General features: G+C 45.2%; 1 protein-coding gene across 1 annotated transcript; it reads right to left on the reverse strand.

Annotated features, from left to right (window-relative positions):
• Positions 1-204: 204 nt before the first annotated feature.
• On the reverse strand, positions 205-9,009 carry LOC130490854 (vomeronasal type-2 receptor 26-like). Its single transcript, XM_056864660.1, has 5 exons — positions 8,719-9,009; positions 6,618-7,443; positions 6,140-6,327; positions 5,843-5,969; positions 205-1,106 (listed from the first exon to the last, which is right to left on the reverse strand). The coding sequence occupies exons 1-5, from the start codon at positions 9,007-9,009 to the stop codon at positions 205-207; spliced, it is 2,334 nt and encodes a 777-aa protein (XP_056720638.1).
• Between the last annotated feature and the right edge of the window lie 6,700 nt (positions 9,010-15,709).

The following is a 15,709-nucleotide window of genomic DNA, read 5'->3' on the forward strand; positions in this document are numbered from 1 at the left end:
TCCCAGGAGCAAGTCCCATTTACTAAAATTACTTCTGATTAGACCTATTTAGGATTGTGCCCTAAATGTTACAAACTATATTTAGGAGAACACAATCCTGGGAGCAGTGACCTCATTATCATAGATTGTATCTTCTATTTTTCTTTTAAATTAATTCATCAAATGTAGTGTGTTTAAAGATATACAGTACCACAGTTAGATTCTTTAATTCTTTCTCTTTATTAGCTGCTCCTTTGTGTTCAGCTCAGGTCTCAGCACAATAATGTAACATTTTGGGGAAAAAATACAACCCAGTAATGCTGCACTAGAAGACAAGATAGAGAAGATCTCCACGGCTACCATGTACTTCCCTTTGGTGCTTAGGTAGGTTGGAACAAAAGACAACCAAACACTACAAAAGATCAGCATGCTGAAGGTGATGAACTTGGCTTCATTGAAACTGTCAGGTAACTTCCTGGCTGGGAAAGCCACAGTTAAGCTGATGAGGGACAGAAGTCCCATATAGCCTAAAGCAATATAGAACATCGTGACAGATCCTTCATTACATTCTGCCACTATCTCTTCACTCAGTGACTGCATGTCCAAATGTGGGAAAGGAGGAGATGTTCCTAGCCACACCATACAAATTACTCCTTGAAGAAGGGAGCAGGAAAGAACGATGGAATTGGTCAGCCTTTTCCCCACCCACTTTCTCATCCTGGATCCCGGTTTGGTGGCCATGAAAGCGACAACCACAGTGATGGTTTTGGCCAACACACAAGAAACAGCTACTACAAAGATGATGCCAAAAGCAGATTGTCGAAGATAGCAGGTCATCTTCCTAGGATATCCAAGAAATAACAAAGAGCAGAGGAAACAGAGCAGAAGGGAAACAAGAAGGGCATAAGTGATGTCCCAGTTGTTTGCTTTCACTATGGGGGTATCTCTGTGCTTAATAAAAATTCCCAGAACTAAGACTGTGATCAGGGAATAAGAAACTGCAATGGAGCCTAAACTAACTCCTAAAGGCTCTTCATAGGACAGATAGCTTATCAGCTTGGGAATACATTGATCTTGGTCCTTGCTTGGATATTGATCTGTTGCGCATTTCATGCAGTCAGGCATATCTGAAACAGAAGGAAGAAAACAGTGCCAGTTCAAATGAGATTTTATGGTAATCAGAATGTTCACTAGGGGTGTGTAAAAAATGTGGGGAAATTTGGATTCAGGTATATTATATCCCAAAATTTTACAGATTCCCGAATATTCCCGAATCCCCATACCGGTATGGGTTTTTTTTGTGGGATTTTTCAGCAATACGAAAAAAATGTGGAAAAAAAGACGGGGGTGGGGATGTTTATACTTTAAAGCACTCCGAAGTTTAGTGCAAATGTGCCGAAACGTTTTTTTGTTTTAAAAGCGGTCTTAACTGCTGTAGCTGGCAATCCCAAAATGATCCCAGGAAAAAGCGGAATTTGTCATTTGGGGGGTGGGGGGTTGGGATTACCGGCTACTGTTTAAAAAGCCATTCCCCCACCCCCATATCTTGGCTTTACCAAACACACACCCTTATGTTCACATTTGAAGGGGGATCAGTGTGGGAAGCAATCATGTTTAACAACTGCTTATGTGCATGAAAGTCATTGTCCGAAAAGGCATTTTAATATTATCACATTTCAATATAATTATTAATTACTGGATGTTTTTTTTAATAATTTAAACTCCTTTTAGCAAAACTAATCAAATAAATATATTTGACTGAATACTGGAAAGGCAACAAGACCATTTATTTCCGTAAATGAATAATGAAATATGATGCTTATACGTGATATTCTAATCATGGCTTTCAGGGGACATAGAACCACTTAGTAAATCTTGTGGTGTTAAAGATGTTGTGATACATCTGAAATTCTTAATTGCCAGTGTCAGAATATGAAATGTGGTGTTTTCTCTTGCCTTTGAGGTTAGAATTAGAGCCCAATAATCCTTCTGTATATCATGTTGTAATCTACAGTGGGTAGCCGTGTTAGTCTGTTTGCATTAGTCAAAAAGGGCAAGAGTCCAGTAGCACCTTAAAGACTAACAAAAATATTTTCTGGTAGGGTATGAGCTTTCGTGAGCCACAGCTCACTTCTTCAGATACAGCTAGAATGTGAATCACATCGGTCTTTAAGTAGAGGAACAGTATGTAAATGTGAATAGCAGGCTTGATTGGATTAGGTGTGATATGCAAAAGAGTCTGTGATGTCCAGGGGAGGTCCAACGTATTATTAAGGACCTACAACCAATGCTGGATTGTGACACTTCCCTCGCTGAAGCACTGGGGGGATGTCCCTTTCTTGCTTACAGACAGCCGGCTAACCTAAAACAACTTCTCACCCATGATGATAAACTACTTAACAAGAACATGGACTCTGGCACCAAGGCCTGCAACAAACCAAGGTGCCAACTTTGCCCTCATATAGATTCTAGGAACACCATCTCTGGACCCACCAATGTCAGCCATACTATCTCAGGTTCATATTCCTGCTCATCTTCTAATGTGATTTATGCCATCACATGCCAGCAATGCCCTTCCACAATCTACATTGGACAAACAGGTCAGTCTCTTAGACAAAGATTAAATGGACATAAGTCTGACATCAGAAACCACAATATTCAGAAACCAGTGGGTGAACATTTCAACCTTCCAGGACATTCTGTTGCAGATTTAAGAGTAGCAGTTCTCTTACAAAGGAATTTTAAAGGGAGATTGGAAAGAGAAACTGCTGAATTACAGTTGATATTCAAACTAAAGTCAATGCATTTACCTGGGCTGAATAAAGACCTTGCATTCATGGCCCATTACCAATGCTGATTTCTCCACACCCATCTCTCCCCTGGACATCACAGACTCTTTTGCATATCACACCTAATCCAATCAAGCCTGCTATTCACATTTACATACTGTTCCTCTACTTAAAGACCGATGTGATTCACATTCTAGCTGTATCTGAAGAAGTGAGCTGTGGCTCACGAAAGCTCATACCCTACCAGAAAATATTTTTGTTAGTCTTTAAGGTGCTACTGGACTCTTGCCCTTTTTGACTAATGTTGTAATCTGTATAGGAGAATTGCTTTTTCCTAGTCCTCCTAACTTAACATAAGGACATAGGAATGTAAGAAAGGCCATGCTGGATCAGACCAAGGTCCGTCAAATCTAGCAGTCTGTTCACACAGTGGCCAACCACTGTGTGCCTCTAAGAAGCCCACAAGCAAGACAACTGCAGCAGCATTGTCCTGCCTGTGTTCCAAAACAGCTAATATAATAGGCATGCTCTTCTGATCCTGGACAGAATAGGTGTGCTTCATTTGTATCCATTTTGACTAGTAGCCATGAATAGCCCTCTTATCCATGAACATGTCCACTCCCCTCTTAAAGCCTTCCAAGTTGGCAGACATCACCACATCCTGGGGCAGGGAGTTCCACAGTTTAACCATGTGTTGTGTGAAGAAATACTTTATTTTATCTGTTTTGAATCTCTCAAAACTTCTTTCCATTCATTCCATTTTTCGCATGTCCCCCCTTCCTGTATTTTCCTTACCCCTTTGCTCAATTTTAAAAATAAAACATTTTTTTAAAAAAACTTCTTTCCATTCATGTGGCTGCTGAAGCAGAAGCATGCGAAGGATGGCTTTTAAAGGGAGTTTCTTGGAGGACAGCTTCTTGGAGGAGAGGCCCATCAGTGGCTACTAGCCATGGTGACTAACAGCCCATTCCTGAGAATTCAAGCCGACAGCGTGGCCAGACCCAGCGGTGGCCGAGCGCCGCATTACCATGCCTACCCCCTCCGCCAGCGTGGCCTCTCTATGGTGCCAGCAATGGTGTGGAGAGGCCACACTGGTGCAGGGGGGCATTCTGGGGGGAGGAGCAGCCGGTTAGGCGGCTCCCTATCCCCTTTCGGCCACTTCCACCATTGCCGGGAATGGCAGCGCTGCACCTGCTTTTTAGCAGGCATAGCCTCGCTGTTCGCTATGGGGCGAAAAGCCCCAGTTAAACCAAAAAAAGCCACGAAACGGCTTTTTTTGGTTTAACGGCGTGTGGGAATCGGCTTAGGAAGAGGCGCCACTGTGCCTCTCCCCGCCGTCCCCGTATGCCTCAACTCAGGAATGGGCTGTAAAGGGGGCCTGCATTTTCACAGGCAGTAAACCTGGGAATAACCTGGGAATAACAGTGCTAGGAGGCACCATCTGGGGAAGACCTTGGCATCTATGTTGCCTTTGTTGACCCTCCAGGACAGTGATGGCGAACCTTTTAGAGACCGAGTGCCCAAACTGCAACCCAAAACCCACTTATTTATCGCAAAGTGCCAACATGGCAATTTAATCTGAATACTGAGGTTTTGGAACAGTTTTCTCCTGGGAAAAACGCACTGTGCTTGTAAGGAGTGTGCCCTGGGGATACCGTTGCTAACTCCAGGCCGGGAAATTCCTGGAGATCTGGGGGACAGCAGAGTTTGGGGAGGGATTTCAGCAGGGCACAATGCCATAGAGTCCACCCTCCAAAGCTGCCATTTTCTCCAGGGGAACTGATCTGTGTAGAGAGGCAGTCGGTTGTAATCCCAGGAGATTCCCAGTCCCCAACTGGAGGTTGGAGATCATGTGTGTGTGTGTGTGTGTGTGTGTGTTAAGTGCCTATGAATCAAAGTTCTCCAAAAAGTCTTATCTTTGGCAATTGTACCAGGGGAGGAATCCCTGTGACAGCGGGAAAGCAACGCGACATTGCCGTGTTACCTCAGGATTGCCCACTTACTGCAGCCTCGGGGAAGTTGGCGAGGCCGCGCAAGCAGCAGCAGTTCTGGGTGAGAAGCAAGGGCTAGCTCCAGTCTTGCCGCCGCTCGAGCCGTGCGGGACAGACGCTGGCAGTTCAAAGCAGGAGCGGCGTGGTGGCTCCCGCTCAAGGAGAGCCCGGACACACTGCCAGCCATCCCGGCCGGTCCTGGCGTCTGGGGGGGGGAGAGAGGGAAGCTCGCAGGTGCCCCGGCAACGGCGAGAGGACCCAGGGAGCTCAACTTTCTCCCCCCACCCTCCCCTTGTGGCTGCCAAAAGGAGAGGAGAGAGGCTGCTCAGTGCGAGAGCCGGGACTGTGGGCAGGGGTCACTGCCATGAGGCGGCTCGGGGGATCCCTCCCACCACCTCTCCTGCTGCTGCTGCTGGGGCTGCTTTTCTGTGCTGGGGTGACAGCGCGCGTGCCCACAAAGAGGGCTCTGCGTGCCCTCTCTGGCATACGTGCCATAGGTTCGCCACCACTGCTCCAGGACAACTGGTTGGCTATACTGTGTGAAACAGGATCTTGGGTTACATAAACCATTGTTCTGATCCAGCAGGGCTCTTCATATGTTCTTGTGATAAGAAATGATCTGACTTGACATAATGGGGCATTATGTTTTCATGTGTTTTTAATCATGGACGTATTAGAATTCTTTGTTTCCTTACTCTATTATCAGCAAAAAGTTGGTTCACATTTGCTTGAACAATGGTTGGTTTTCCCTCAGTTAAATTCACGTCTGTTGGTGACCCACAGCTGAATGTATCAACTGATAGCACTGGGAAGCATTTGGTTTGAGGGAATCATATCCTTGGTTTCTGATCCTGTGTAGAAATTCTTCTAAACTTTTGGAAGGCTGACAGAGACCATTGAAATATTTGCACACATTGGTAAATTATTGTTTGGAAAACGGTCATCAGAAAATACCCTGAATTCTGGAAAATGTGGTGCACTACCAGCATCATTTTAAGAAGAGTAACCCCCTTTTAAATAAATTGAAGTAAATGTGCTTGGAAGGGTATAACTCTGTTTAGGATGGCAAAGAACATCACCTACCCTTCTGGTCTGAAATCTTCCCTTCTGGGCAAGGAGCACAATCATAGCAGCAAAATTTCTCTCCTTCCTTCTTTTTCTTCTGATAACCAGGCTGGCAGTAGTTATTGCACACTGAAAGGGGCAGCTCCTATCAATAAATATGAAAGAGGCTTCAGAAGGGGGAAATTTTATATTTTATCATTCATCAGCTGAGGTATAAGTACCAAAAAAAATGAATAGCTGACATCGAAGTCAACAGAGCATTCTATAAAACAACCGTTTGCAGGAATCTTTCCTAACGTGCTTTACAATGCAAACCTTGTTAAAAGTTCTTTGCCACACAATCATATCCTCTTGGATGTTGAACTCTTTTCGTCCAAAAACATTTGGATCCACCCTTCCAACTTTCACTCTAAGGAAAGACTTGTTTGGGAACGTGACCAGGTTTGTAATGTCAAAGCCCACTCCCATTTCTCTCTCTCGATTAAAAGACATTGTTTCTCCAGCTGAGTTATTAAACGAAACGCCTTGAAGAAATTTGTGGAGCTATTTGAAAGAGCAAAAGAGGAAAAAGAGAGAGAGAGAGAGAGAGAGAGAGAGAGAGATGCTAAACGAAGTCTTTATGCTGAGATCTACAACAGATTATCCATTAATAACATGCACAAAATCATTTGGCCAGTTACTGGAAGATAAAACAACAGCTCCTCTGCGTATAATTAGTTTATTCATATGAAGTCATTGCATTGTGGAAACACTACCTGCCAAGGCTGGAAATCTTGAAGTTCTATTTTTTTACCTTCCACACTTTCTCTGTGTTTTGATCTGAGACTGTCCATGGCATGGATAGCATGCGCTATGGCATAGACTGCATTGTAGATGCTGTAGCTGTGGCCAGTCATGGTCATTTCAAAAAGAGGTCCAGGAAGGACATCCAGCTTCTCGTCCCCAGTACAGGTTCCATCATCTGTCATCCCATCCAGAGGATCTGGATATAAACAGTCAAAGGCTTGTTCCCAGAAGACCTTGAGAAAGCCATCTCCATGAGCCCCATAAGGTTTTATATCATGAAGGAATTTTTGGAAGCCTAAAAACCCCTGTGAGTGAATTGTGAAAGAAATGGCACCATGGAAGAATTGGAAATCCCAGCCCTTATGAAGTCCTGTTACTGCAAAATCAATCTGGGCTGTCATAATCCACACCTTTCGAAATGAAGTCTGTTCCTCATACCCAGGACTGCCTACAAACATAAAAGTGATCAGTGCTAAAATGGCCCTGGATTCTCCATAAATGATACACACACTGGCTTTGCCATCTGCAAAAGGTTGATATATATTTAAGATGAAACCATTAATGTCATGCAAATCGCTCCAGTGGGCTTGGTTGGGGATGCTTTCTGCAAATGCCAAACAGATCCCATTCTCGGAAAGCAATGGCTCCAGATGCTGCAAGAAATGTTCTCCACTATCATCATCTGTAGCAAAGAGTCCTACCCATGTCCATCTGAAATGTTGCAGTAACTGGATGATGCCCATATACTGATGGGCTTCATTGGGGGCCATACGGTAAAAAGAAAGGAATTCCACTGAATCCCTCTGCTCTGGGGCAAATGATCCATAAGCCATCTAGAACAAAATACACAGGCATTTTAGAGATGAGCTGGGAGAGGTGACTCTGTTCATATGCTTTATGCAATGTGTTTTTCTTTCTTGTACATTTGGTATGTTAAAGCAAAAGAAACCTCTTCTTGAATTTTTTGGAAGTGTATTCTGGGAAATGGTAATGGGAAGGAAATCTGCTAAAATACCACCGTGCTATGCTGTACTTGCTGATACTGGGGTGGATTCAAATATCCTCCAAGAAGCCTTCCCCCATGATAAGGAGCTTTCTGCCAACTGAACTGATTCATTAGAAAAGAGGAAGAGTCCAGTAGCACCTTAAAGACTAACAAAATTTCTGGCAGGGTATGAGCTTTTGTGAGTCACAGCTCACTTCTTCAGATATCTGAAGAAGTGAGCTGTGACTCACAAATGCTCATACTCTGCCAGAAATTTTATTATTCTTTAATGTGCTACTGGACTCTCCCTCTTTTCTACTGCTAAAGACAGACTAACATGGCTACCCATTGTGATCAAACTTTTTAGAGAAAGAGCCAGTTAAGTTGGAGGAGGACTACCTTGATTGGAAGAAAGCATCAAACTTTGCTCAGTAGAGTGGACAGATAGGGATAGGACCCATCCCATTACCAGTCTCTGTCCTTAGACCAAGCATAAAAAGTTTGCAGTTACATGGCATACACAAACTGGCAGTATAAAACAGTACATTTGATTAAAACTCTATACAAAATATTACTCTCTTTAAAAGCTGGTCAACAATATAAATTTATACCATCAGACCCCTCTACAACTTTTCATTTCTATTTCCTATAATTAAATACTATTCTACAAAACTTGGCCACTAACTTTACCTGAGAACATTCATCCATAACAAATTCAAGATAACCAGTACTCTTTCGTAACAGAGGGCCAAGAATCTTCTTTCTGTCCTCCTTATAGTACCTACAGTAAACCTGAGAAGGACATGTTCCAATGTTTCTGGCTCACCACTGTTGCAGGGACAGAGCCTTTGTGAGAGGGGAGTCTTTTTAAATTTTCCTTCTAATACTGCAGAGAGCAGAGCCAAACATCGAGCTAGAGTAAATGCTATCCTAGTAGTATTTCCTTCTAATATTGAAAGGCCAAACAAGAAAAAGATCAAACAACAAAGACCCTGCAGTGCCTCAGACAAGACTTTTTTTTTTCCCAGCCAGGCATAGTTCTCCCTCCTTCTGAATCAGAAAGTGATTTCTGGAAAAGAAAATCGTTTGTGAAATCACTCACAGCACTATGTCCGGATCCTACCTGTGGAATTTTGTAGAGAGCTAAGATGTGGCCCATGTGGAAGGAGATATCAAAGCTAAGTCCTCCAATGATGGCCATTAGATTTTTATGGGCATCACATTCATAGTTTGGAATATATCTGTGCAATTTAAACAGCAGGTCCAGAGTGGTACGACAGGTCATCCTGACATCATGGTAGCTGTCATCGATGTGGAACCCAAGAGTGACATTGGGCAAAATCTTGGGATTCTCATTGATCTCCTTTATGGCAAACCCCAAGGCCAGGACATGTTGGTAGAGCTTTGGCAACATACTTTAAAAACAGTTATATTCTTTTTTTTGTAGGAAAATGTCACTATGCATTATGTCATTTTAGCAGAACTTCAATGAAAGAATATGCCCCAATTTCCCATTTTAGGGCCTGGGTGAAGATTTTTTTAAAGTATTGTGTGAATTATTAATGTTATAATTATTTATGTTTATAGTCTGCCTTCTCATTGGGACCCAAGATGGATATTCATGTGTATGATAAAAAAAATATTTTAGCCTATCAGTAAATGGATTACAAGATATGATAATACTTCAATTGAACAGCAAAGATTCCTAGTAAGACAAAAACACAGTTGGGTGTAGGATTGCCAACAGATCTGGAGACAAATGTCCTGCCCTTTTCATAGAGGCTTATTCTGTGAAAATGGCAGACAAAGTTTTCCATCACATCACCTGGTAAATCCCATCCTATTAAGCTTCTGTTAGAGGGACGGGACATTTTAAACATTTTTTTCTCTCCAGGTTTTTGACAAATATATCTGTTTAAGGCAACAAAACAATCAACTCAGGACAAACATAATCTTTAATAAAAGTCACATCCTGAGCTGAACCATTAAAGTACAGCTTTGCCATTTCCCTGCCCTTCCCAGGTCATCTAGAACTTCAGTGAAAGGGTACATCTGCTCTCTGAATTGATTCCAAATAAAAGCACATATGGATGAGCATCACATAGATCTTAGCCAGGAATCTCAATCATTGAATTACAGACAAATTTGTGGAACACTTGGTAACATGTTGAAAGGGATTTCTTAAAAGACTAGATCGTGAAAAACCCTTTATGATATGTCCAGGGCGAAAACATCAACTCTGAATTTTTTTGGACAGAGTTCATATATCAATAGTGCAACAATGTTATCCATTTAGAGCATAGTCCCACATATTGGTAAAAATGTCACCAAAGTCCTTACTAAAGCCACTTACCACTTTTACAGTTTTCTTTCTGTAAACAAGGACAAAAAACCTTTCCTGTGACACAAACCAAACCCCAAAATCTATTGGGAATGTATCATATTGGGGTACAAAATATCCTTCCATTTTTTTGAAGGATAACTGTTTGAGGGAATCACTGAAGTGAATGGTGAATCTGGTCAATAAGTTTTCAGCAGAGAACATGTACTTCACCACAGGTAAGTATGTTTCTGGGGTCATAAAATAACCTAAAATGCCAACAACATTCAAAAGCAAAATTCCATATGTCATGGGAAAGTGTACATCCAACTTCTGGGTGTCTGGATATTGTAAAACACTCACTGCTGCTACCACAAACATGGATTTGCTTAGTGAAAGTTTAATACCCCAAGATACATTGGAATTCGCTTTTTGCTACAGTTAACCAAATCTGTCTGCCTATCTAGAACATAGAAGGATGCCCTTCCTCCAAGTAGCTCAGGGCAAGGTACATAGGTTGAAGAAGAATTGTTTCTTATAGGCCAACTTTCTCTACAACCCAAGGAAGAATTAAACCGGTTTACGGTCACCTTCCCGTCCCCTCCCCACAACAGACACCCTGTGAGGTAGGTGGAGCTGAGAGAGCTCTAAGAGAGCTGTGGCTAGCCCAAGGTCACTCAGCTGGCTTCATGTATTGGAGTGGGGGAACCAACCTGGTTCACCAGATTAGCATCTGCTGCTCATGTGGAGAAGTGGGGACTCGAACCCGGTTCTCAAGATTAGAGTCCACAGCTCCAAACCATCACTCTTAACCACTACACCACGCTGGCTCTAATCCAGTGATGCATGATCAGAAAGGAAAATGTACTTCTGTTTCTGCATGCAATAGTGTTCGAGATTCAGCAACACAAAACTCATCAGTCTTAATTTAATGGAATAACAGTGGATCAATGAAAAGTGCCACAAACTGTTTGCATGTTTTTTTAAGATTTGCTTTTGAAATGTTATCAGAAGAGATATCTGAAAGTATGTTTTGTGCACACAGAAAGATAGTGGGGATACAGCCTCTTTCTCAGGGGTGATTTTGAGCACTTCTGCTTGCATAAAGACCTTTGCACAAGTAGAAGTCTTCCATAGGATCCAACCCTACTCTTTGGGCAAAAATGCATGGTTGCTTTAGCCTCCTTTATTCCCTGTTTCAGCCAGGATTAAGCCAGGATTCAGTTCAGCTAAACGCATGCTTTTGATCCTGGCTGAAACAGGGAATAAAGGAGGCTAAAGAGACCATGGGTTTTCGCCTTTTGAGTGGTGCCATAAGACAAGACTTAGAAAGAAAAATCTCAGAAGAAAGCCAGACACTGAAAACTGAGCAGAATGCATCAGAAAGTGGTTGGAAAGGAGGAATGTTAAGGCCAGGGGGCAAGCCTTCATGCCATTTCTTTGGGCATCGAATTACTTGTATGAATGATTGGTGGTTTGGCAAAGAATATAGGAAGCCAGGAGGAAATGATTCCTTACTTTGGGACTTCAAACAACTCCTGAGAAGGATGCTCTTGGAAGGTTAGTGCATGAAAATGGTAAACAATCTGAGAAGCCATCCCGCCAATGAGGAGGTCCCCTGGCTGGTAACATTCGTATGGCACAGGGAGGGGATCCTTCAAGGAACACTTGGTAGTGTCTGCTCTGAATGCCATGGGAGGTAAAAACATCAACATGAGCACCAGCCTCAGCATCCCAGCAGTGATGCTGATCTCTAGATGCAAACTGTCCTGTGTTCATCTATATCCTCTACCTGACTTCAATGGGCTACCTTGGATGGTCACCCAGTCTGTCAGAACATTGTTCAAAAGGAAGTTCGTTACTCTTTTTATAACGTATCAGTGGAGTAAAAAGGCATGCTTTAAATATCAAGATTGCAAATGCTATGGTTGCAAGTCTAGCAAACCCAATGTGTGAGATCAAAGTGGCAGAATCCTGCCTGCTTCTTTCTCTCGAGTTTCAGTAACAGCCTTTATAAAAATAACCATTTCAGATGTGCTTATTGAGTTTTTTCCCCTTTTGGTTCTTCCTGAAGAGCAACTGGCATTTCTGCCCCGTGAACAGATTATAATGATTAGGGTAATTCCAGGGAGATGTAATTACTGCTGTGAAGTTTGTACTCAGTGGCCAACATGTGTTGGGTGATTTTGCTCAGATCTGAGAGTCTTGTCTGCTCCATAATGGGCTGACAAACAAGCTCCAGATTTCCATGGCATTATTACGGCACACCAACAGGAAGGCTAAAGTGCCAAATGAAAATGTTGGATTTGGAACTCTGTGCAGACGTTCATTGATATTGAGAGCAACCTAAAGTGTGTTTACTTAGTAAATATCAGTGACACTAAATTACATATGCGCACAAACACACACAAAGTATTTCCAGTGCTGCTACAACTAAAAGGATCCCAGAACACAACATCTGTACTAAAAAGAAGAGTGCTTACTGCCTAGATGTGAGGGTCTGTGTGTCTTTGCCTTGAGTGAGGCCTTTGCCTTTGCCTTTGCATTTGTCTGGTTTCCCCCCCCCCCTCTCCCTGGACTCGTAAAAGCAGTCCAGGCCTCTGGCCTTTCCTTGGTTCAGGCGTGGCGTCTGACAAGGCCCAGGTTGGAATGTCTCTCCCTCCTTCCCACGTCCCTCCCAAACTCTTACTGACTCCCTTCCTCCGGCGCTGACCTTGGCGGCAATAGATAGTACTAACAAGCTTCCTGGCTCTTTGATGTTTGTACCATGCACAGTTATGCTTCCCATAATATACGTTTGACATCTGTTACCCTGTAGGGGTTATAATTCTGTCTTTGTGAAATCATAGTCACTTGCAACTTTACCAGTGTATGGCTTACACCTTCTGAAGCTCTCAATAAAGATCCTTGTTTCTGCATGACTGTCTGAGCAAGTGGCTTTATGGGATTTGCACAGAGAGGTGGGGAACCCTCACATTAAGTTGCAAGTCTCTGCCGCGTTGACCTGCTCCTGTACCGTTCCTGGACAGCTATGGCAGGCAACGGGGATGACAATGGCAAGCTGGACGACGGCGACCAGAAGGACAACGCTGTACCCAAAAGACCTGACCTACCCCCTTCGGAAGGGAAGTCGACTGGGAAGACGACCAGTGGAACCGACTCTGGATCAGGTTTGGGAACAAAGGCCAAGCAAACTTGCTTGGAGAGCTGGCTGGAAACTCCCAGCCATTGGTCGCTCCCGAAGAGCGACGCGCAGTCAAGACGGACTGTGGTTCACGGGTTGGGGTTCGAGGACAATCCCGCCCGAAAGGAAGCCCTGCTACTTCATCAGATGGATGAGGAGCGGCTGCGCTGGCAGACAGAGCGCCAGGATTTACTGGACCGGATGGATACCATGCAAGCAGTGATGCTGGAGATGGCCCGAGCCATGGATGAACTGAAAGTTCAAACTCCACCCGTGGACCCGCCGGACGGAGGACGACAGCCACCCGTGGCCCCCGCACCTCCCATCCGTCCCACTCCACCGGCTCGCAGAGATTTGAAAATCACGTACGATGGGTCGAGTGACCAGCTAACGTTTTTTATGGTGCAAGTGGACATTTTTATGCGCGAACAGGCCCGGACTTTTACCTCGGAAGACTCCTGGGTCCAATACGTGGCTTCTCTCTTACAAGGTGAGGCGGCCGCCTGGATGGTACAGCAGTATGAGCTCCGCTCCCCGGTCCTGCGAAGCCTCGATGACTTCATGGTCGCCCTTCGACACCGCTTCGAGGACCCGCATTTGGGTGAGCGAACAAAGACTGCCTTGCAACAACTGTGCCAAGGGACTAAATCTGTCACGCAGTATGCAAGCGAGTTCCAGTCGCTCTCAAGCCGCATTTTGGACTGGAGTGAAGCTACCCGGGTGCAGTGTTTCCGCGAAGGTTTGAACCCGGATTTGCAACACTGGGCCTTCATGCAGGGCAACCCTCCTGATGTTGAGGGCTGGGTTCGCCACGCCGCTGACATAAAAAACCGAAAGCAACTGCTGCTCCTGTCCCGACAGCGCACCGGGCGGGAGACCAAGCCCCGTGGAGACAGACCCGGCGGTCCGAAGGACTCTCGTCCCCCCTCGGGGGGAGGGCCCTCCATGACCGAACGCCGCAAACGCTTTGAGAGCGGGGTCTGTCTCGTTTGCGGAGGAAAAGGACACTTTGCTTCTCAATGCCCTTCACGACCCGGACATCCGGGACCGCCTCGTCCGGCAACGACCGAGCCTGAGAAACCCCCTCCCGAGGGGCAACCTCGCCGCCGGAGTGGCACACTGAGCCGACGAAGCGCACCCTCAGCCTTGCAAGCACGCTACCGGCCCGTCGGGGTCACGGATTACAAATGAAGCCTTTGACTCATCGGAGTCATGGATTACAAATACTGCAACTGCTTCCTCCAGCGAGGAGGAGGACTGGGACCTGCCGGCAAAAAACGCCGTCGGTCTGCTGTAAGGGGGCTCCTCAGCAGACCGCTCCGAACGTTGTGCAAGGAGCTCCACTAATGGTAAGCGCTCAGGAAGACAATGTGTATGTAAAGGTCAAACTCTCACTACCAAAAGGGGGGCCCACGTTAGAATTCACGGCCCTAGTGGATTCGGGTTGTGCCCGCACCATGATGAGCGAAAGGCTGCCCAACAGTTGCGCGTTAAGCGGAAGCGGTTACCCGAACCCATCCGCTTTTCCCAGATGGATGGCAGTGACTTTAAGAAGGGACCCGTAACCCACCGCACCACAGCAGTCATCATGGCTATAGGGGAGCATTGGGAGCGCCTTTATTTTACCATTGCCCCCATCGTCGCACCTATTGTGTTAGGGATGAATTGGTTACTGGGGCACAATCCCACCATAGACTGGGTTGAGCGGACGCTCACCTTTCCCCGCAACCCGTGTGAACTTCATGATAGAGACCGAGTACTGCACACCCCCGCAGCCGCCCTCGTAGGGGCCCCTTCCGTCGGGACTCCGCTGCCCCAGCTCCCCAACGAGTATTCCCAGTTTGCCGATGTGTTTGACGTGCGAGAATGCGACGAGTTACCCCCCCCACCGGGAGACGGACTGTGCCATTGAGATAGTGGGAGATGGCAAATTGTCCAAAGGAAAGGTTTACCCCATGAGTCCAAATGAAAAGGCAGTGTTGCGGGAGTATTTGGACACCAATTTGGCGCGGGTTTCATTTGCCCGTCTAAAGCTCCATACTCGGCCCCCGCCTTCTTTGTCAAGAAAAAAACGGGGGACTTGAGACTGTGTATTGATTTCCGTAGACTGAATGCAGTCACTCAGTCTAATGCATACCCCCTCCCTCTCATTCCAGACCTTCTCGCACAGCTGAAAGAGGGCCGAATCTTCACCAAATTGGATTTGGTGGAGGCCTACCACCGAGTTCGCATACGAGAAGGGGACGAGCCAAAGACTGCCTTCTCCAGTTGTTTTGGAATGTTTGAATATTTAGTGATGCCGTTCGGACTTTCGGGGGCTCCGAGTGTGTTTATGCAATTAATTAATGAAGTGCTTCATGATTTATTGTTCCGTGGGGTGGTGGTCTTCCTGGACGACATTCTCATTTATACGAAAACCAAGGAGGAGCATGTACAATTGGTACGCGAAGTGCTGCAACGGCTGCGCGAGCACAAGCTGTTTGCTAAGGTCTCTAAATGTGATTTTCATCAACCATCCATTACCTTCTTGGGGTACGTGATCTCCCATCAAGGCTTAGAAATGGATCCCAAAAAGGTTCGAGCAGTAATGGAATGGGACCCCCCCACCTC

This window comes from Euleptes europaea, chromosome 18, assembly GCF_029931775.1.
Source record: "Euleptes europaea isolate rEulEur1 chromosome 18, rEulEur1.hap1, whole genome shotgun sequence".
In the NCBI taxonomy this organism is placed as follows: Eukaryota; Metazoa; Chordata; class Lepidosauria; order Squamata; family Sphaerodactylidae; genus Euleptes; species Euleptes europaea.